The sequence below is a fragment of the Callorhinus ursinus genome, unplaced genomic scaffold (genome assembly GCF_003265705.2).
Source record: "Callorhinus ursinus isolate GAN/ISIS: 27379988/994484 unplaced genomic scaffold, GSC_fseal_2.0 scaffold132, whole genome shotgun sequence".
NCBI lineage: Eukaryota > Metazoa > Chordata > Mammalia > Carnivora > Otariidae > Callorhinus > Callorhinus ursinus.
Genome location: NW_027397194.1, coordinates 511,070 through 532,131, shown reverse-complemented (window position 1 = coordinate 532,131; position 21,062 = coordinate 511,070). Strand labels below are relative to the sequence as shown.

The window sequence follows — 21,062 nt, the reverse complement described above, 5'->3', positions numbered from 1 at the left end:
AAATGTAGCTACCATCTGTCCCCATACATCTCTATTACAGTAAGTTTAAGGATGGTTTTTAATTCTGACAGTTCAGGGCAATGGAATAGAAGTTAAGAGTTGGGTCTTTGGAGTTACTTCAATTTGTTAGTTTAAGTGCTGACTTTGCTACTTACTAATCATGTGAAGTTAGACACCGTCATAATCTCTAAGTCAGTTTTCTCATCTGTAAAATAGGTCTTGTAATAGCAGTACTTTATGGGATTGCTAGAAGAATTAAATGTGATAACACATGCAGAGTTCTTAGCTTAATGCCTGGCACACTGTAAATATAATGTAATTTTATATATGTATAACTTAAATAAAGTATCATATATTTAGCCAGAAGATAAAAAACTTTACTATCTAAATGTGAAATGTAGTCATCAAGCTGTAAGCTTGAATATAGTCTTTTTTTTTTTGAGCAATTCAAGTATTTCATGGATGATATTTTTTGCTTTCATATTATTTTATATGATAGAAAGTAGAATAGTTTGAGAAACGTTTAACAGGTCAGAGGATGAAACAGATAAGAATTTCCAGAGGAATAATGTGACTGGAGGAGGAAAAGTAGAGGTGGGCTCCCTGGTGGCATTTTCTGTCTCTGGATGGGGGTTTTTCTGGAAAGGGCAGAGAATAACATTCTTTACTGTGTGTCACTCAGGATAACATATGTTACAAGATCGTCAAGTGAACTGAACGAGAAGTCATGTTTCGCATCCTTTGTATACTGTACAGTTTAAAAAGTATTTTCACATAAATTATCTCATGTGGTCCTTGCAACAGCCCTAGTGGGTAGTCAGGGCGACCATCAAGGTCCCCTCCTCGCTATGATTCCACAGAAAAGGGGCCTTGCACAAGTTTATACAGAGTTTACTCTAGAGTTTTCCCGGTTACGTGCTCCTTTATCTCTTTACACATCCACTCCTTCAACAAGCATTTACTGAACTACAGGATGATGTCAGGATAACAGATTAACTCCGTCCCAACGCCATAACCCTTTATACACTCTCTCCGGGGGAACGGGAAACCCATCAAAGACGTTCCGGAGAAAACCCCTCGGGGCTGTAGTGTATAGGACACCCTAGAATGCGCGTGTGAAATCGCGGCGGACAGTGTCGGCCGTGACCCGGGGACCGTCCCGGTAGCAGGGAGGCTTGCCGTCCCGCGCCGCCCGCGAGTGGCTCGCTGCCGGGCGGCCCGGCGGCTGCAGGTGAGCGAGCGGCGGCGCGTCCCCTGGTTGCGGGCCGCGCGGCTCTCCCGGCGCCGCGCCCCCCGGCGGCACGGCCTGCGGCTCAGCGCCGCCCGCTCCTCCTTAACCGGCGCGGGGAGGCGGCGGCGGCGGCGGCGGCGGCGGCCGGGCGGGCGGGGGAGGGGGAGGGGCGCGGAGCGCGGCGCGGAGGCCGGGGAGGAGCCGGGGCCTGCAGCGGAGCCGAGCCGAGCCCGAGCCCGAGCCCGAGCCCTGACACTGTCCGTCCGCCTCCTTGCTTCCCGGGAGCCCGGACTGGCCGGAGCCCGAGAGGTGGCAGCGCCGGGGGCCTCACGCGCCGAAGCGAGCGGACCGGACGGGACTGGACTAGAGGAGGCGCTGCCGCCACAGTAGCCGGGGACGGGAGTCGGGAGCCGCGGCCTCCCGGACCCTGCTGCCCAGGCCAGCTCAGGGAGAGCGGGGAGTAGGAAAACCCCACCCTCGGGGGCACCCCCGGAGCGGAGGCGGGAGCGGGGACGGGAGCAGCCTCTCTCGCCGCTGGAGAGGAGACCCTTACCACTCGGGCGAGGGGAAGAGGAGACCCCCGCAGGGGAGAGTCTCTCCTAGAGGCGAGGAAAACCCCCATCCTGGCCCGGGAATAGAGCTCCAGAAGTAGAAAGGGGTGATCTTACTAAAGGAAGCAGACAGAGTGAGACCGCCCCAGCGTGCCTCCACCCCTCCAAACGCACACTCTGAGCAGTTCAGGACTTTTGGAGGCCAAGAGAAAGGGGGAAATGCCTATGGAGTAGGCGCCCTCCATCCTATCCAGTACTCACAGGGGAGAGGAGTCCTTACATTCAGAAGCAGAGGACACTCCAGGGAAAGAAGAGGAGTCGGCTTTCAGCCTTTCAGGAGAGGGGAAGAACTCTCCTCTCAACTTCCTTGTACCTAGACAGTGGAACAGGGCAGAGTCCCTCCGCTCAGATCTCCAGCAGACAGAAAGAGCCCTCCACTCCCGAAAGATCCAGTTTGGGGGGGAGGGGGACTCCCCCAAGGGGGAGGAGACAACTCCTGGTTGGGAGAGGCTCCTCCCCTCCTCCCCAGGGTTACAGGCAGGGTGTGGGGGGTGTGCCACCTTCCCCAGGTAGGACCTCCTTCTCCTCCTCCCCCCCCTTCTCCCCCCAACGCTCCTCATCCTCAGGGGACCCAGTTCCCCACCCCAGCTTGGGATGCTCAGCCAAGTACAGGAAGAGCCACTGAGGATGAGACTCTTCATCCGCCTTTGAAGAGGGGAGTCCCTCCAACCCCAAACTCCAGTACCAGGTGGTTCCCTCCCTTTGCTGGGGGAACCTTGGAGACAGGTTAGTGCTTTCTTTCACCTTCTCTGTCCTCTTTAGGTACTAGTGGGTGTAGGGGCTGAGATGGTGGCTCTTGGGTTTCATCACTGGGGAAGGTAGAGTAGTAGCTCAGAGAATCCTCTGGGGAATGTGCTCTGAGGAAGCTCCTGGATTCAAACTTAATATCTTGCTGCAGAAGCTCTGAGAAATGGGTTTCTTGGTGTTTGGGGACTAGATGGCTGGGACTCATTTGAAGCCCCTAGGGACATGTATGTTTTCATGCTGAGGGCAAGGGAGTATCAGCGAACGCCTGCATTTTCAGAACTCCATCCATACTGTGTAATAATGATGGGACACATCCCGAACCAGACTCCCATAGTGTTCTCCATTCTTGGGCTTTTTTACTTCACTAAAATCATCGTGGCATTTCATGGCCTAGACTTGTCTAGGGCTTCTAGTGATCTTAACTTTTCTTACCTTGTAAGCCTGTGTCAGCTTAATGTGCACCAGAGCTGTTCTCTCCAACCCACTGTGATTACTGTCTCCTTGACAAGAAAATCAGTCTGTCCCCACTCACCCTTCCTCAGACACCAGGAGGCCTCCTCTCGAGGCATACCCATTCCTGGATGGAAGCATGGCTCTATCAAAATCCAAAGGGAAAATGGAGATCCCACCTGTCCCAAGGCAAGAAGAAAGGGTGTAGGGGAAGGCTAACTCCTGGGTTGAAGTGCTTCCTTAATGCTGGCCCTGTACCACTGCCCTCATGTCCTACACGGCTCCTGTCCACAGCTCCTGTCCTTCACGGACAGTTCCTCAGGAAAAAGCAGATCCTAGATAGGAAGAGAGGGGTGTTGCTGCCCAGCCTCCTTCCAGTCTTCCATCGAAATAAGTTGACCCCCCTCCCCCACTCCCACTGGGAGATTTGACCGGTGATGAATTTTCTTTCAGAAAAGCACCTAATGGTTTCATCTTTTCCCTTCCCGTTTCTTGTTCAGTTCTGTGTCTCTGGAATCTTGTATTTAAGCTTTCTTTCGTGAGATATGGAGCAGGAATCCTCAAAGCCCAGAATCATCAGAAAAGGCAAGAAATAGGTGCCCGGAAATCCTTCTAGCTGAGGCCGGGCTGTATGTGTTTAAGCAGTGTGTCTTTCCACCTGGGATCACCAGCTGGGGGCCTGCCTTACCGCCTTGCCATTAGTACATTCCTCATCTGTGTGCACCTCACAGCAAAACCAAGTGGGAGGCTTCATCTTTCGTGGGTTTTTATGTTTCCTTCTTCTTTCTCTGTCTGGGCCATGGTGGGCTGCCTGAGTCCCTACACACGTCCACTTGGTCCTGGAAACTACCTGTTAGTGGTGGTATGTGAGGCAGGGTTATGATCCCGGTCTGCACACTGTGCTGGAGAGTGGCATGCATATGTTTCTTAATTCAGGTGAATGTGGCTTATCTCTGTTTTGAGTGGGTTTGTGTGTGGAGACAGTTACATCTGTGCTTTTCAGACTAAGCCTCCAGTTACTCAGAATCCTATGTTTCTGGTAGGCCTCTAGAAGCAGGTGCCCCTGCACAAGGACCTGGAGAGGGTGCTGGTAAGGCTGCCCTGCTTGGAGGAAGGGCTTGGCCTGCCCTGGCCAGTGGGAACCCTCACGAATGGCTGCATGAAAGTCATTTCTTGTGGCAGGGCAGCTCAGTGTCAGGCTGAGGCCACTTCTTCTAGAACTGGCAAGAGAGTTTCATTTCTGGTATCTCTGGTCTCAAAAGCATGAGGATCCTTGGCTCTTACCTCTAGAACTCCCTCCCCCACTTTGTGAAAAGAGCTGACTCTGGTGTAATAGCAACCCATTTCTCCCAAAGTACTTTCCCAGATGGTGGAATGCAACTTGTTGAGTGGCTCAGAGTGAACTCTATCACAGTGGCTCCAGGTGGACCCCCCACCACACAGTGTAACTGACCCTGCTGGGACGGAGTTTCCCTAATTCTCCTTGCCTCTGTGGAATCCGCTAGAAGCAGATGGCTGTTGGGTTGGATTAAGTATGGCTGTTGGGTTGGAAAACTGTGCTGTTTTCCAGATCATGTCTTATGACTAGACCTGGTCCCTGCTGAAAAATAAGAGATGATATCCCCTCGTTCCTTCATCTTTGGCATCTACTTGGTCCTGGCATTGGTCAGTAGTGGGGTGACATTATCCCCAAAGTAAAAGTTGGAGATTCTGACATCCTGAAAGCTATTGCAGACTCAGTTCAGGTTTTGTGACGTACACCATTGCAGGCTTGCTGTTTCCAGTCTGACCTCTGTGGTCTGCTTTCTCATTTCTAATATTCTCTGTTTTTCCCCATTCAAAAATAATAATAGCTGCACTTACCTAATGCTTACTAAACACCTTAAAAATATTAACTCAAGGCAATCCTCACAACAACCCTGTGCAGGTACAGTTATCATCTGTATTTTATAGATGAAGAAACTACAACACAGAGAGGTTAAGTAACTTGCCCGAGCTTGCACAGCCAGTAAGTAGTGGAGCCAGGATTGAAACCCAGGCGGCCTGACTGGTGATTGGTAATGTGGTAAACTTAACCACTGCTCTATTAGTTTTGGCATTCTTTTCAAAGCAGGAAGTTATCACTCCTTAGTACCTGACCTTGGCACCATACAGAGAACAATTCCTGGCCTTTCAAATAAAGTGGGAAGAAAACCGTGCCTGTTATTTTGGATCTTACACATCTCATCCAGGATCAGTCTTCCACTCCAACAGAATGTCTTTCTGTTTTTCTCCGCCTTTCTCCCAGTACTATAGTCTTCATTAGACGTCCTGTGGATGTGATGGAGCCTGCCCTTTGGCTGCCTTTCCCAGTTTCTATGGGTATTTCCTTTCAGTCTTCCAGCACGCAGAGAAGAATGTGGCCTGACTCAGGTTCTGCCCAAGCCCAGTGGCACGAGGCCCACCTGGAGGGAGATGTCTGGGTAACTAGGTTGGTTGGACTGAGAAATGGAAGTACCTCTTGTTTGCCTTTCTAATAATAGCCCTGGACATTAGCCTCGTGCCATTATTTTGGGGAGCATGGAATGTGTGGCAGCCACGAGCTCATTAAGCTTCATTCACTTCCCTCCGGGGATGAAGCTTTGGCAGTGTTTATGACTTCATCCCTTTTATTGAAGGGGGAAACTGAGGCATCAAGACTTCAGGGAGCAGGGGTTGGCTAGGGACACTTAGTGAGTCAGTGTCAAGGTTGGGAATAGAACTGAGGGACCTCATCTCTGAGGTTCTATGCACTGGGCTGCCCTTCAAGAATGGGGAAGTGACGGGGGTGAGGAAGTGGGATGGGTAAAGGGAGAAGGGTGCCAAAAAATCAGAAGGACCTTCTGCAGCAAGCTTCTTGTAGCTGATAAGATGAGGATGTATTTTGAGTGCCGGGCGGTATCTGGAGGGCTGACTGGGAGGGTGCTGAAGAAAGGTTAACTTTAAGCTCTCCTAACCTGGTGCTGGGGTAAGGAGAGGGAAGAGCATAGAACAACTAGCAAAGGCTGAGAGTGCTTCTCTTTCCGGAATTCACAGCAATTGGCACGTGCCAGATGGGTTCTGTAAACCACTTGAAATCTACTCTCATGTCCCTGTCCAGTGTTGGGAGACTTTCAGATGAAGTGTCCACGGAAGGCTTCTGTGCTCTTAAGATGAGGTTTCCTAGGGACCTTTAGCAGGAGATAAGAGGGAATTCTTTATAGACCTCCCCTTCTGGGGAGGACCCAGGAGAACCCTGGTCACTGAGAACGTGCTTATTGTCAAGTTACTTTTCGGCTGGGATAACCCAGCTATAGGACCAATTATTGCCCAAAGCCCCCTGCTTTCTTTACCCCAGGTGCTGTGGCATTTTGACTTTGGCTGTGCTAGGAGGTCTGAGGCTTCTTGGAATGATTAAATGGCCCTATTAGCTTCCAAGTTTCCATGATATTATAACGCAAGATGGTGGTGGTGGGCTGTAAAGGAGGGTGGTGGGGAGAAAAGCTAAGGATAAAGGGGAAACCCCTTCATGATGCTATTTATAAACGTAGCTTTTTTTTTTTTTTTTTCCTTTCTCCTGTCAGGCAAGCAATTCTTGGGTTTCGATTGGGTCTCATGCTGCTCAGGCCCTGAGGCACGAAGGTGTTTCCCTTCAGCCTTGTGGAGTGGGTGTGTTGCTGGCGAGGAGGACCGTGCAGGGTACATGTGTGTACATGCCAAGATTGTGTGGGTGGGGACCTGGGGGGAGAGGCACATGAGTGAGAATGCTGACCCTTAGGAGAAAGGGTAAATCTCAAGGGGAGGAGAGTCCCCGCTACAGGAGACAGAGTGAGCTGACAGCCTGCAAGATGTGTTGGCAGTCAGGAGAGAGGGGTAGGCAGTCATATCTGGGATTGAGCTTTTAACTGCAAAGGATGTGGATTTGTGTGTAGTTGAATCCATAACGTTTGTGCATATTATCTGGGTGCGGATTTGGGAATGACATCCGCGATGTGTTTCTGTCCAGGATTCTGCATTCTGAGGCATGCTAGCCCTGGCTGCTCCCGAGAAATGCCCTGGTGGGACGGTCAGCGGGGGTTCGAGAAGGAAATACTGGCTGGACGCTCCCGGCTGAGCAGGCACAAACCTGCCAAGCAGTGAGTGCTTAGGGGGTTGCCGGCATGGGCTCTCAGGGAGCGCCAAATGGCTACCAAGCGCTTCCTGCCAGCCCTTCTAGACCCTGCAATAACAGAGAGCACCGGGCGTTCCTCACCTTCCCCCACCAACACGTCACTCTGGCTACACCTCTCTGCCAGCAAGAGCGCCCTGGCTGTGTGGGTGGTAGCAGGGTGTGCAAACATCAGGCGTGGGCGGTTTGGCAGCGCCAGGAGTTTGCATGGAGGGGCAGCGAGCCTGCGTGCCTGGCTGGGAAGGAAGGAGAGAGGAGGAGGGCGGGAGAAGGGGAGCCAGCTCTTAGCCCCAGAGTGGCTATTTTTAGCCAGGCTATCTGATTGTTACCGGTGTGCACACAGCTGGGTGTCGTGTCGCCGTGTCGTCCCCCGCCCCCGCCGCTCAGTGAAGCCCAGCGGGCCGAGAGGTGGGAGGTCCTTGCCGAGGACTTCTTCCTGGTGTTGGTGTCTGTGGGCGGGAGCTTGCCAGGGGTAGCTTTAAAGGTGTGAGGGCAGCTGTAACTCAGGATCTGTTACCTCGGTGTGTGACTTTGTGCTCTGCTGGTAATGTACATGTATCTCATTGTGATCTCTGGGTATGGGGGCCACGGTTGATGTGTGTGTCTTGCGTCTGTCCTTTGCTGGTTGTCATTTGTAATTTATGCTTAGGGTGAATCGAATATGCCTCAGGTGCACATATATGGGATAAAAAGGGTGTGTGCTCAAATACATCTAATACGAAACATCTGTAAAAGTGTTGGTGTGTGCTTCATTGGTGTATATTTGTGTTTACTCAGACTGTTTTTCTTTACATGTTCACTTGTGCTGTCTGTCTGTGGATGTTGTATGTAAATAAAACAAGCGTCACATAATTGGAGAGTAGACTTTGGCTGATTTTACCTGGTATATTAAGTTTTTAAAAAAATTATATAGTTTAAAATATTATGTGGTAGGGCTTTAACTAAGGAGGGTTGAGGGAATAGCTCAGTTGGCCGGGGGGGGGGGTGGTGGTGGCGGGGTTTGACTTCTCTTTTAGTTCTGACTGAAGGGAGAGTCCTGTTGGCTATGTTGCACATTGAGATGTAGGGTAAGTACCCATCTGTCACCTGGTAGATGATTGGTGATATATTGTTTGGGGGCTTTGGGAACACTTGGTTGAGGGCTGTCCTGTGACAGTCTCCAGTGGGAATTATAATGGGAAGAAACTCTACTTCCCTTAAAGCACTAAGATTTGAATATTATTTGCCACTGGTAACCGGCTATAACACTCATCTGTTCTATTTTCCTCTCCCCTTTGTTCTCTCCTCTGCAGAACCCAGAAGTACCATGGCTTCTGACCTAGAGAGTAGCCTCACCTCCATAGACTGGCTCCCCCAGCTGACCCTTCGAGCTACCATTGAGAAGCTTGGGAGTGCCTCTCAGGCTGGGCCTCCAGGTGGCAGCCGCAAGTGTCCCCCAGGCTCACCCACAGATCCAAATGCCACCCTGAGCAAAGATGAGGCAGCTGTGCACCAGGATGGCAAGCCACGGTACAGCTATGCCACCCTCATCACCTATGCCATCAACTCCTCTCCAGCCAAGAAGATGACCCTTAGTGAGATTTACCGCTGGATCTGTGATAACTTCCCCTATTACAAGAATGCTGGCATTGGCTGGAAGGTGGGATGGCTTCTATAACCTGTGCTTGTTTTTAGCCGTTGACAGCCTTTTTCTCTACTCTTGTTTCTTCCTATAACCTGGTCTAGTTCACTCTGACCTGTTTCAGAGATGTGTGAACTTAAAATCTTATATCTCCCATCCCCTACTCTTTTTCAGAGTTGAACAACTTTCATAAGGTATTATCAGGGAAACTTCAGTGATATCGAGCCACTAAGTGTAGTTATGAGGATGGCAGGATGCTGTTGTTCATCATACCCTCTTACCTTCTGAGTCCTCAGAAAGGAGATTCATTCATTTCACAAATACTTATTGCCACTTCTACTATGTTCAAGTCACTGTGCAAGGCATGGCATTGCCTCTTCCTACCTAGAGGTAGGAGTCTCATCAGATTTCCAAAGCTTCATTGCACATAGTCCTCATCTTTTGCAAATTGTATACCAATAATAATAATAATAATAATAATAATAAGGTCCTTCACCAACAGCTCATCCACCAAGCAAGTAGATAGAGGATAAGTTGTTTGGCTGGCAATAAAGGAAGAAGGAAACTCCTCTGCCAAGCAAAGAAGGAAGACTGATGTTCTCCATCTTTTGGAGCAGCAACCCATTGGCCAATTGTTGACTAGGAATGGGGATTTAATGTAGTTCTTTCGCTCTGTAAATCACCAGTTGATACACAAACCAGATGATGAGCTGGAGACTACTAGAAGCCTTCAGCTTTTCCTTCATGAATATGTCCCTGCTAACTATCACAACCCCCAACCTCATCCAACATACATATGCAACATTATTTCTTTCCTCCAAATGTAACATTCCCGTGGGCTGTTGAGAAAACAAAGGTGAATTTGTGCCTTTGCTTTGCTCCTAATTTGTATTTTGTTTTTATTTATATAAATAGTCTTAAAGTATTATTCTTTTATGGGAGATCTGATTAAATTGAGACACTGCGCAGATGTGATTTTGAGGTATTTATATGCCTGTTGTCAGCTGGGTGGAAAGATTGGAAAACTATATAACCAGAAAGATTATATAGTTGGTTTTTTTGTATATACAAGAAGAACCTGGTAGTCAAATTTATAGGCATTACCTCCCATCACTTTAATTTCTGCATTTTCTGATCTCAGTGCTCTTGCTATCTGCTAGGTAAGTTCCTCCATCAGTATAGTTAAGAGGTACTAAGTTTGCCTGACACTTGAACTTTATTGTATGTTATGTTCTTTTGTGTCCCTCTGTGCCCTATTGGAAAATTTTCTGCTTTACACAATGCTCAAACCTAACTTGCTTCTCTGCTTCCCTAGAATTCAATTCGGCACAACCTTTCTCTCAACAAGTGTTTCCGGAAGGTGCCTAGACCTCGGGATGACCCTGGGAAGGTGAGACGCTCCTGTAAGCCCTGAGAGGGGGAGCAGGAAGGAGAGAGGAGTAGTTGACAGCCTAGAGTCCTGTGGCTGTTTTAATTACCCAGAAGAGGAAATCATGTTAATTAGAGAAGCAGCTTTATTTTTTCTCAAAGGAAGAGCTTGGCTATCACGCTTGTGGGCCCCCACTAGTATGAGTGACTAAGAAAGATTGTGAAATCTTTTTTTTTTTTTAAATAGAATTATTTATGGTAGAGTTGACTTTCATGCCCCCTTTCTTATGTGTGACACTCTTTCTAGATGTGAAAGGTAGGCTAAATAACCTTTGTAGGAACTTTTCTGTGCAAAAATCCTATGACTTTTATCTTCAAAAGGGAAAAGAGATAAATCAATTTCTTCATTCGATAGATGTGGATGCTGGAGTTCAGGAGAGAGCCTCGCCTCAGATCACACAGAAGGGGAGGGTTGTGTCTGGGCATTTCCAGCTCTTTGAAGTAGATACCAGAACAATCGAGACCTGTGTTTGGACCACAGGTCATACCTCTGACATACTCATTGAACTTTTAGGACAAATTTACTCCTCAAAAATAGCCAGTACCCTCAGGATTCTGTGTGATTCTCCAGTTATTTTTCTTTTTTTTTTTTTTTTAAGATTTTATTTATTTATTTGAGAGAGAGAGAATGAGAGCCAGAGAGCACGAGAGGGAAGAGGGTCAGAGGGAGAAGCAGACTCCCCGCCGAGCAGGGAGCCCGATGTGGGACTCGATCCCGGGACTCCAGGATCATAACCTGAGCCAAAGGCAGTTGCCCAACCAACTGAGCCACCCAGGCGCCCTCCAGTTATTTTTCTTAATATAACTTTTTTTTTTTTTGGTGAAAATCCTCCCAAATATCTACTTTTCCAGAGGTGGGAATTTCCATATATAATGATTTTGTTTTCTATGGGGATGGGTTCTCCTTCCAGGGCTCTTATTGGACAATTGACACCTGCCCTGACATCTCCCGAAAGAGAAGACACCCTCCAGATGATGATGTAAGTCCCCACTTCATGGGGAGATGCCATTTCTGAGGCAGCTGCTCAGGCCACATCCTGTCCTGTAGTTTTGGTCCTTTCCTGTGTTTGGGGCAAAGGATGAGGTGAAACCATGGGTCTTGGGAGGATGTTTAGTTTCTGCTTCTAGATTTCTGTTCTTTTACAACCCTCAGCTATCCCAAGACTCACCAGAACAGGAGGCAAGCAAGAGCCCACGGGGAGGCGTTCCAGGGGGTGGAGAAGCCTCACTACCTTCCGAGGGGAATCCTCAGATGTCCCTTCAAAGCCCCACATCTATTACCAGCTACAGCCAGGTGAGCAGTAGAGGTGTCAGGGTGCAAGGGACAGACGGACGGACAGGTGGGTGGATGGCTGAACAGATTCATAGATCTGCCAGTTCAGAATTCTGTATTGAGTACCTGTGATGTAGTAGGCAGATACATTGGGAAAGAAGGGGAAAGCAGAAGAGGGAAGCTGAGAGAGAGACATAACAGAACTTTGAGAAGGATCCGAGGGAAGAAAAGTGGTGAGAAGAGAAGGGGAGCCAAAAAGGTTATGAGAACGGAAGATGGACAGAGTGTGGGAAAAAGGCTCGAGGTACATCCCCATAGGAATAAATGAGACAGATGGGGGGAGATGATGTTCACTCACTGACAAGTTAAGAGAGGATGAAGACAAGCCAGAGAGCTTGGTGAGCATGAAAGGGCTGTGTTCCTGATTTAGCACATGGATCGAGTCTCTCTCTTACCTCTCTCTTACTCCTTTTTGCAGGGCACGGGATCTGTGGATGGGGGAGTGGTGGCAGGAGGGGTTCCAAGCCGAGAAAGCGCCGAGGGTCCTCCTCCCCTGTATAACACCAACCATGACTTCAAATTCTCCTACTCAGAGATCAATTTTCAGGATCTAAGCTGGTCCTTTCGCAACCTCTACAAATCCATGCTGGAGAAATCCTCTTCCTCCTCTCAGCATGGTGAGCCTGCAGTTGGGGTGGGGGCACAAACGTCCTCATACTCCTGAGAGGGTGGTAACATTCTCTTCTCTCCCTTCTGTCTTATTTTTCACACGAGGAGAGGTTGATCACTGGTCAGGGGAAGCATCTCAGATACCAAAGTTGTTTGGAGTCAAGCTCTTCTGGCTTAGTTCTGAAGGACAGCTGTTTCGAGAGGCAGGCTGGGTTATTAGCTTCAGAAAGTGAGTTGGAGGGAATCCCCCTTCCAGAACTAAGGGCAGTGACTTGATGGCTGCAAGCAGGTCATTTAGAGGATGGCCACTAGGGGACAGCAGTGTTTCCTTTCCCTCAGAATCTGCTTCATTGTGAGACAATTTAATTTTTTAGCATTTTTACATTTATGTTGATTTTTATTTAAAAAAAGGATGTATTTATTTATTTGAAAGAGAGAGCGAGCAGGTGGGAGGGGGCAGAGAGGGAGGGGCAGAGGGAGAGAATCTTCAAAAAGACACCCCACGAAGAGCAGAGCCTACCTCGGGGCTCGATCTCACCACCCTGAGATCATGAGATCATGACCTGAGCTGAAATCAAGAGTCAGATGCTCAACCAACTAAGCCACCCAGGTGCCCCGTGTTGATTTTTATTAGAAGAAAATCTCAAACAGATGGAAAAATAGAGAAAATAGTATAATAAACCCTCAGGTCTCCAACTTTTAAGATGGCCCAATTTTAACAGGTACCAATATTCTGTTCAGCTCGTTTCATTTACCACCCACCTTTTTTTTTTTTTAATTGGAGTAATTTAGTGCAATTCCCAGGAATGTCATCCCACCTATAGATACTACTTCAGTGTGCAGTCTTAATGATAAAGACTTGGTTATCCACTGCCATTATTACTCTTAACACATTTAATAATACTTCCTTAATATCAGTTTATATTTTGTCCATACTCAAATTTCCCGAATTACTGTGTGAGATAATCTAAAGTTCTTACTGGAAGGCTCCTTAAGAGATCATCTGGTCCAGCCCTCTGCAACTCCTGTTTGTTTCTGTTGTTAAAGAAATTAGAGGTGGGGGTCGACTTCGGGTGGGGCATCAGAGCCTCTTCGGTGTAGCCACCTTGTACAGGCCACAGGGGATGGATGGGATGATGAAAAATGATTAGAAGCCACCTTTCGGAAAATTTATATTAACTGCCATGGATTTCTTCTTTTATATCTCGGGGGATTTAGATCTGGAGTTATGCTCCAAGATGGTAGCCTTTGCTTGACGAATGAATCCAAGTTGGGATTGGTTGATCAGAAGTGGGGAGCAGGCAGGGGCTCTCAGAGACAAAATGAAAGATCAGATTGAATGAGGATTCAGGTGTTCACTCAAGTTTAATGCCTACCTAGCCTCAGTCTCTAGCTCTTCCCTGCCCAGTGTGTGTGAGAAATTCATCCATCCTTACTCTATGCCTCACCCAACTCCATTTGTTGGTAGTGAATCCAAGAAGGTGGTAACAGCAGAAGAGTGTAGACACAGTAAGCAAAGAGAGTAGGTGCCCAGTGGCTTTATTTTATTTGTAATTTACCTTTTATTTATTTATTTGAGAGAGAGAGAGCATGAGCAGGGGAGAGAGAGAGAAGCAGGCTCCCTGCTGAGCAGGGAGCCCAACGTGGGGCTGGATCCCAGCACCCTGGGATCATGACCAGAGCCGAAGGCAGATGCCCAGCCAACTGAGCCACCCAGGCGCCCCTGTAATTTACTTTTTAAACTTCCCTTGATAATCTGACCGCTTTTGACACTGTGATTCCAGGCCTACCCCCAGATCCCTGAGGAATAGCATAAAAAGGTACATGCTGACCTTTTTGCTAAAATTTGAGCAGTTGCCCCACTGTCAAGGCCCTCCATCTGTCTGTTGTATCTACAGAGGTGGGGGAGTCTTGGGGGGCGGAGGGAGCCGAGAGGATCCTTGCCTTCTCAGAACACCCTTACCCTTTGAAGTCTGGGTCTTTTCCCCCCAAAGCCTCCCAACTCAACCCTGCCGAAGTCCTGTTTAGTGAAAAATGCATTGGGGTGTCCAGTAAGGTCAGTCGGTTAAGGGTATGACCCTTGGTTTTCTGCTCAGGTCATGATCTTAGGGCCCTGGAGTGGAGCCCGGTGCTGGGCTTCATGCTCATCGCAGAGTCTGCTTGAGGATTCGCTCTGCTCCTCCCCTTGCTCGCCATGCTCTCTCTCTCTCAAATAAATAAGTATATCAAGGAAGGAAGGAGGAGGGGAGGGGAAGGAAGGAGGGAAGGAGGGAGGGAAGGAAGAAAGGAAGAAAGAAAAGAAAGAAACAGAAAAAGAAAAAGAAAAGAAAGAAATGCATTGCCCAATTCACTTGGCTGCCTCCTCCTGCCCTGCAGGCTTCTCCTCTCTCCTGGGGGACATGCCGCCCTCTAACAACTACTACATGTACCAGCAGCCGCCGCCGCCGCCCCAGCAGCCGCCGCCCCCCCAGCAGCCGCCGCCCCAGCAGCCGCCGCCGCAGCCGGCCCCCGCCCAGGGCCCCTCCGCTGTAGGGGGTGCGCCTCCACTGCACACCCCAAGCCCGGATGGTTGTACCCCAGCCGGGGGGAAGCCGGCTGGGGCCGAAGGCTATGGGCCTCCCTCGGTGATGGCCATGCACCCACCCCCACTGCAGCACGGAGGCTACCACCCACATCAGCACCATCCCCACCCCCACCCTGCCCAGCAGCCACCGCCGCCACCGCCGCCGCCGCCGCCGCCACCACCGCCGCCGCCGCCGCCGCCGCCGACTCAGCAGCAGGCGCAGGGCCAGGCTCCTATCAACAGTACTGGCTTCGGTGAGTAAGGAGGGCGCACTGACCCGCTTGTTCTGACTGGGGCCTGGAGATGCAGTTGGTTAGGCAGTTAACAGTGGGCGTCTAGCCTCAGCGCGCCCAGCAGAGCTCCTCTGAACCAGCGGAAGTTGCTCCTTAGAGCTCTGTGTTATGGAATTCTTGGACCACCTGCCGTTGCTTTACATATTCTCCTGCCTAGGAGCTAGGCTGCCTCTCTCTAAAGCATCCATAGCTTTACTAGTCCTCCATCTCCCGGGAGGGAGATTTTAAGATTATCCTGGTAATGTAATTGATAAGCTTGCACTTAGTCGGCTGTCAGTTGGCTGCCGGTTTACATTTCACCCCCTTTTTATTATCCACTCTCCCCACCTCTTTATAGCCTTTCCTCCTGACTGGTGCTCCAATATCGACTCCTTAAAGGAAAGCTTTAAGATGGTGAATCGCCTCAACTGGTCCAGCATTGAGCAGTCACAGTTCTCAGGTGAGTGATGAGAGGAAGATGACCTGAAAGAAAAGGAGGACATTGTGAGTGGGAAGCCCAATAGAAACCAGCACCAGAAGGGGTTGGCTCCGTGAAGTTTGAGGATGGAGGATTCCACGGTTTTCCCTCCATATTTCACAAGGTGGATGATGCCGATGTTATTGTCAGATTAATTTTAATTAACTTTGCCTTAACTCACTCAAAATATGACCGTGTTTTATCCTACCCTGTTCTGTCCCTGAGTGAGAAGGCTCTCAGGAATTCAGAAACGACCGCTGCTTTGTAGTTCTGTCACCATTTACTGGCTAAGTCACTCACTCCCTTTGAAATTTTGTTTTCTTTGCCAGCAAGATGGAAATTGTAATAAGAATTTAGGAAGGGACCAACAGAAGAAGAGTTTGAACACGTAGAGCTCTAGGAGATGTCAGTTGTTATTGGCAATGAATCTAGTCAGTGATGTTGATTTATGATGTGGTGGGAGCAGTGAGATGGGGGTAGAGACCGTAGGGGCTTCGGGACCCCTGCAAAGGGTAGCACTTCTTGCTTCTCTGTTTGTAGAACTGATGGAGAGTCTGCGACAGGCAGAGCAGAAGAACTGGAGCCTCGACCAGCATCACATTGCCAATCTGTGTGACTCTCTCAACCACTTCCTTACCCAGACTGGTCACGTGCCCCCCCCAAGGGGGCTCCCACCGGCCACCAGCCTCTGCCCGTATTGCTGACTCCTGTGCCCTTACCAGTGGTAAACAAGAGCCAGCCATGAACCAAGGTAGTGAACCAAGCAAGTTGCCAAGGAGGTGGAGGCTCTCGTGAGAAGAGAGGGGGAGGAAAGGGCAGAAGAGAGCTGAGAAAAGTCATCTGATGAGCAGTGACCCAGACTGAGCCGCGGGACTGGTTTGTCTGCTACGTTGGCTGAACATCTAGTGTATCAGTCAAGTCCTATACTGAAAAACTGTATGAGTCCCTTTTCCACCTTAATTTGGGAGATCAAAAATCCTTGTGAAAAGGGAGGAGAAAGTGCCCATTCCAGATGTGTGTCGCAGTCACCCCTACCTGGATCATGTCAGATGGGGTTGTGATTCTCTACGGTTACACTATCTTTAAACCAGTGAAATGAGAGAGATTCAATGATTATGTTTCTGTATTAGTCATCCTTCGACTAGCCATGATATTTCACAATTCTAGGGACCGGTAGGGTCTCTTTTTGCCCTAAGTGGTGAGGACTGATAGTTTCTGCTGAAGCTACAGAAGAGAGCAAGGAAGGGAGGCGACATTAAGGGGAGAAAGAGTATTTCTTTCCCCTTCTATATTGGGCCCCACCTCATTGAGTAGAATGAGGTATACTCAAGTAACTCTTATCTTGCTTTGGCAGTGAACTCTTATGTGCACCCACAAGCCCCCCACCTCTACCCTGGCGCATCACCAATGTACCCAATCCCCACCCAGGACTCAGCAGGATACAATCGCCCAGGTAAGAGCCCGGAAGCTTGTTTCTCCAACAACCCAATACTCTCTCCCCTGACAAGTTGTTTTTGCTTTCCTCTGGCTCTGAGCCTACATTCTCTTCCCTTCTGCTTGCCCCTGCTGGGAGTGCGTGAACCTTCATGGTTCCTAAGGCTGGAGGGTGGGCCCCTTGCCAGGGAGGTACATGTCATAGGAGACTAAAGAAGGCTGATTTACTTTGAGCATAACTTGTGCCTGCAATAATAAAAGGGAGTAAAAGCAGGGGTGCCTGAGTGGCTTAGTCGGTTGAATGTCTGACTTTGGCTCAGGTCATCTCGGGGTCCTGGGGTCAAGCCCCACATTGGGCTCTGCGCTCAGCGGGGAGTCTGCTTCTCTCACTCTCCCTCTGCCTCTCCCTCTGCTTGTGGTCTCTCTCCCTCTCTGTCTCCCTCAGATTGATAAATAAAATCTTTAAAAAAAAAAAAAAGGAAGTAAGAGCATGCACAAGGATGTAGAACACTTATGTCCAGCTTTGGAATCTAGATGGAAGATATGCTCAGGCAGATACAATGAACATGTTATACAGACATACCTGCCTTGTGCCCATGTCTGCTTTCCTGTCACCTGACTCCTATATCAGGGGTCTGGGATTGAACTACCTCTGATGGGGGTGGGGGGAGTTGGAGGAAGACCCTAACTTGCCATGGATAGGATAAAATGAACAGATCATTTGCTTTTAAATACATTTTAGAAAGATCGCCATTATTATCCTGCCTAACCACAAGTGTTTTGCATTTTTTGGGTGACATCAGACTCTTTGTCCATGTGTTCCTTATCCATGTAATATATCTACAAATTTCTCTACTGTGATTTCATATAATAGTATGTTGTGTATGTTTTTTTCATTATTACATGGTCTTCGTAAGTATAATTCTTAGTGGCTGCATAGTGTTAAATCACCATGCGACCTCTGTTTACTCTGGTTTATTTCCTGAGACCCCGCTGAAGTGGCGGCTAGCAACAAAAACAACCCTGGCCTCATACAGACCATGGTTTCACCATCCCTTCCTCACGGTAGTATTTGGGGCTGAGCACTGCCTACCTAGAGCGGTAGAATAACTTCCCAACCGCTGCCCTTTTAATTTCTTTCTCTCTTCCTGACAGCACACCATATGGTCCCTCGGCCACCGGTTCCCCCTGCGGGCACCAACGAGGAGATCCCTGATGACTTCGACTGGGACTTGATCACTTAGGGCATCACGGAGCACAGCCCTGAGCCTGAGGCTGGGCAGCAAAGTCTGGCAGTGGGGCAAGAACGGCCCTGGCCCACCCCTTCCTCCTTGCTGTATATACTTATATAGCCTCTTTTTTTCTTGCTCTGTCAGAGAAGCCACCGCGAGATGCTGCCGAAGATAACCCCCCCTTTCCTGCCTCCTTCTTCCTCTTCCTTCTTGTTTTTTTCCGAATTCTTTTATTATTATTCTTATTACGGTATTATTATTATTATTGTTATTATTATTATTGGTTATATGCTGTCCCCAGTCTTCTGCCCCTCCTCCGTGGACCGTGTCCACCCCTTGCTAATTTAAACCCATCTGGCCGGAAGGTGAGGCCTTGATGGCAGCAGAAAAAGGTTTCAGACTTTGATTTACCTTTCTCCTTGAGAAACTCAATGCTAATCTCACCTTTGGGCCCTAAATTGTTTTCTGTTCCTGTCAGTTCAGTCCAGTACTAGAGAAGCCACATTCTCAAGTAAAAGGGATCTAAAACATTGCTTGGCAGCCATGAACTTGCAGGTTTTACTCAATGGTGCTAATTTTGTCCTCTGAGCTCTTCCTTGTCCCTTTATATCTTCAGTCCTTACTCTGCCGATGCTCACTCCCCATCTAGGGAAAGAGTGATGGTGGTGGTGCAGGAGGGTGACCATAAAATCCTAGTGGAATGAGACGTCTGGGTTGGGTGGAGTCAAGTACTGTAGAGGGGCGATGGAATATAAAACAGTTTCTATATGCTACTAGAAACTTCCATTGGCTTATTCCTTGCCCCTAGTCTATTGGAGATAGGGTTGGTCTTGGCCAGAACTCTGCTTCTGTGGTAGGGGTGAGGGCACCTATTCAGCATAGGTTCAGCTTTTAGGAGATGGTTTCAATTTAACCCTTTTGAGTTTTTAAAGGTAATTCTCTCTGGAAATTAACTGTGGCTCATATTTGTATTTACAAATTATCCTTCAGTCCCCCTTTCCCATTCGGCAAATATTATTTTGTTCTCCTTCAGTTGTTGGCTCAACTCTTCCTCCCCTTTTATCTTCTTCCCCCGTTTTATGGATCTCAAGAAAGAAAAAGAAGCCATTATCACTCTTTTAGTTTCATCACGTCCTAGGACAAGATGGGAACCTCTTTCCCACTGATCATAGCAGAACCAAACCTATAGCCTTGGTGGTAGGAGGGTGGGGGAAAGGGAAAAGGAGCTGGCATTCACGTGGGTAGGGGATATTTCAGTTATTTAATTGTGTAGGCAAATGCTTCTCTCGGAATTCAGATCATTGGGGCTGAAGCTTGCCATTCGGCTTTCGAGGAGTGAAGGAAATTGGTAGACGGGAGTGAATAATCTAGAGAGGAGAGTTTACGAGGGCCAAGGGAGACCCCCCCCAGAAAAAGGTACAGGGACAACTTCTCTCCTTTAAGGAGGAGTGGACATGAATTACTGCTGCAAAGTACTTAGTGTATGTTTAATGTTAATTGTTGAATATTAGTTACGAGAGGGAAGAACAACTTACTTCTGTTTTTATTTCACTGGATGTTCACTCTCTGAAAGCTACAGGACAAATATGTAAGGCATGGACAAGGCCACTCTCCGTGATTTCTGCATTTCGTTCGTATTCTTTTATTTACCCATGATTTCCAGGAGATCTAGCTTTCTGCTCTTCTGCTTTTCACCCCTTCTTTTCTTTGTAAGGGGGTTATATATGAGAGTTTGTTGAAGAAGGGCTGAAGCAAAGGGGCAAGAAAGGGCGGTTAACTAAAGAGCACTTTATTTCTGTGAAGTTCTTTGTAAGAAATGGGGGTATGAGTGGCTTTGAGTCCCCCGTTGTTGGGCAGTCAGTGGGGTTGCAGTATGACATAATATTTCCCACTGGGGAAGGAAGACTTTCTCTTAGAGGGTGGCGAAATGCCTTTGCCCTGTGTCCCTAATTCTAGGCATCTCTTCCTGATTCCTACCAGTCAGGGTGCCTCCTACACACAGCTTCCCCTTTGTTCTCCCCAAGATTCCCCTCTTTACAAATGATCACTTCTCTTCTCTAAACCCCTTTTCTACTCAGATCCATACAGGATTTGCAAGGGTAGACTAAATTGTACATGTAAATGCCCCTTGTTTATAATTCATCTATGTCTTCTGAAAACTAGTCTCATGAAGACTCTGGTGGGCAGCCGGAGTAACTGAAGTTTGGGGCTAGGGCTGGAGATTGGCCATCAGGCCTCCTGGGATTTTAGCTCCCTTCCATTACACTCAGCCTTGCTAAATGGCACAGGACAAAGCTGACCCTCTTTGGGCCTCAGTTTCCCTTCCACTCCATGAAATGGAAAGAATACTACTTTTTCTTGTTGGTCCAGCGTTGCTGGGCTCGAAGTATAGTCATTGTCCTATTGGGTGATGTGTGCAAAGCTGCAGGAGGTCGCTGCCTACAAGAGGAAATGAGGGAGAAATAGGAGGAGAGGGACAGATGGAGCAGTTAACGTGGTATATAGATCCACTCATCCTTGCTTTCCTCTCTTCGACCCCCAGGTTTCTGGTTTGGTGAGTCCTTTGTACCACCCATAATGCTTTGCATTGGTGCAGGCTGGCAAGGGGGTGTATGATCTCACAAGTTGTTGTTGTTGTGTTTTGCATGCTTTCTTAATAAAAAAAAAAAAAAGGAATGTTTATGGTTTTATCTTACTGGGGCTGGTCTCAAATTTCTTTTTGCCGGGGTAGGAAGGCAGAAAAGGGGAAGCATTTGTCTTCAATTGGCCTTGTACCCCTTCCCTGCCCCCCACCCCTGGGTCCGACTAGTTGGTCTTGAAATTGTTTTGTAAGATTGATGGTAAAGAAGAATTAAAAAAAAACATGCATTGAACATTGCTTTAAATAT

General features: G+C 48.4%; 1 protein-coding gene across 1 annotated transcript; it reads left to right on the top strand.

Annotated features, from left to right (window-relative positions):
- Positions 1-1,397: 1,397 nt before the first annotated feature.
- FOXJ2 (forkhead box J2) lies at positions 1,398-20,865 on the top strand. The gene is given in 12 exon segments (XM_025862742.2): positions 1,398-2,568; positions 8,497-8,843; positions 10,141-10,215; positions 11,165-11,233; positions 11,407-11,547; positions 12,005-12,203; positions 14,572-15,012; positions 15,389-15,490; positions 16,049-16,161; positions 16,163-16,259; positions 16,863-16,961; positions 18,098-20,865. Coding segments are annotated over 11 exon segments (1,758 nt in total). The 5' UTR covers positions 1,398-2,568; positions 8,497-8,510; the 3' UTR covers positions 18,187-20,865.
- Positions 20,866-21,062: the final 197 nt, after the last annotated feature.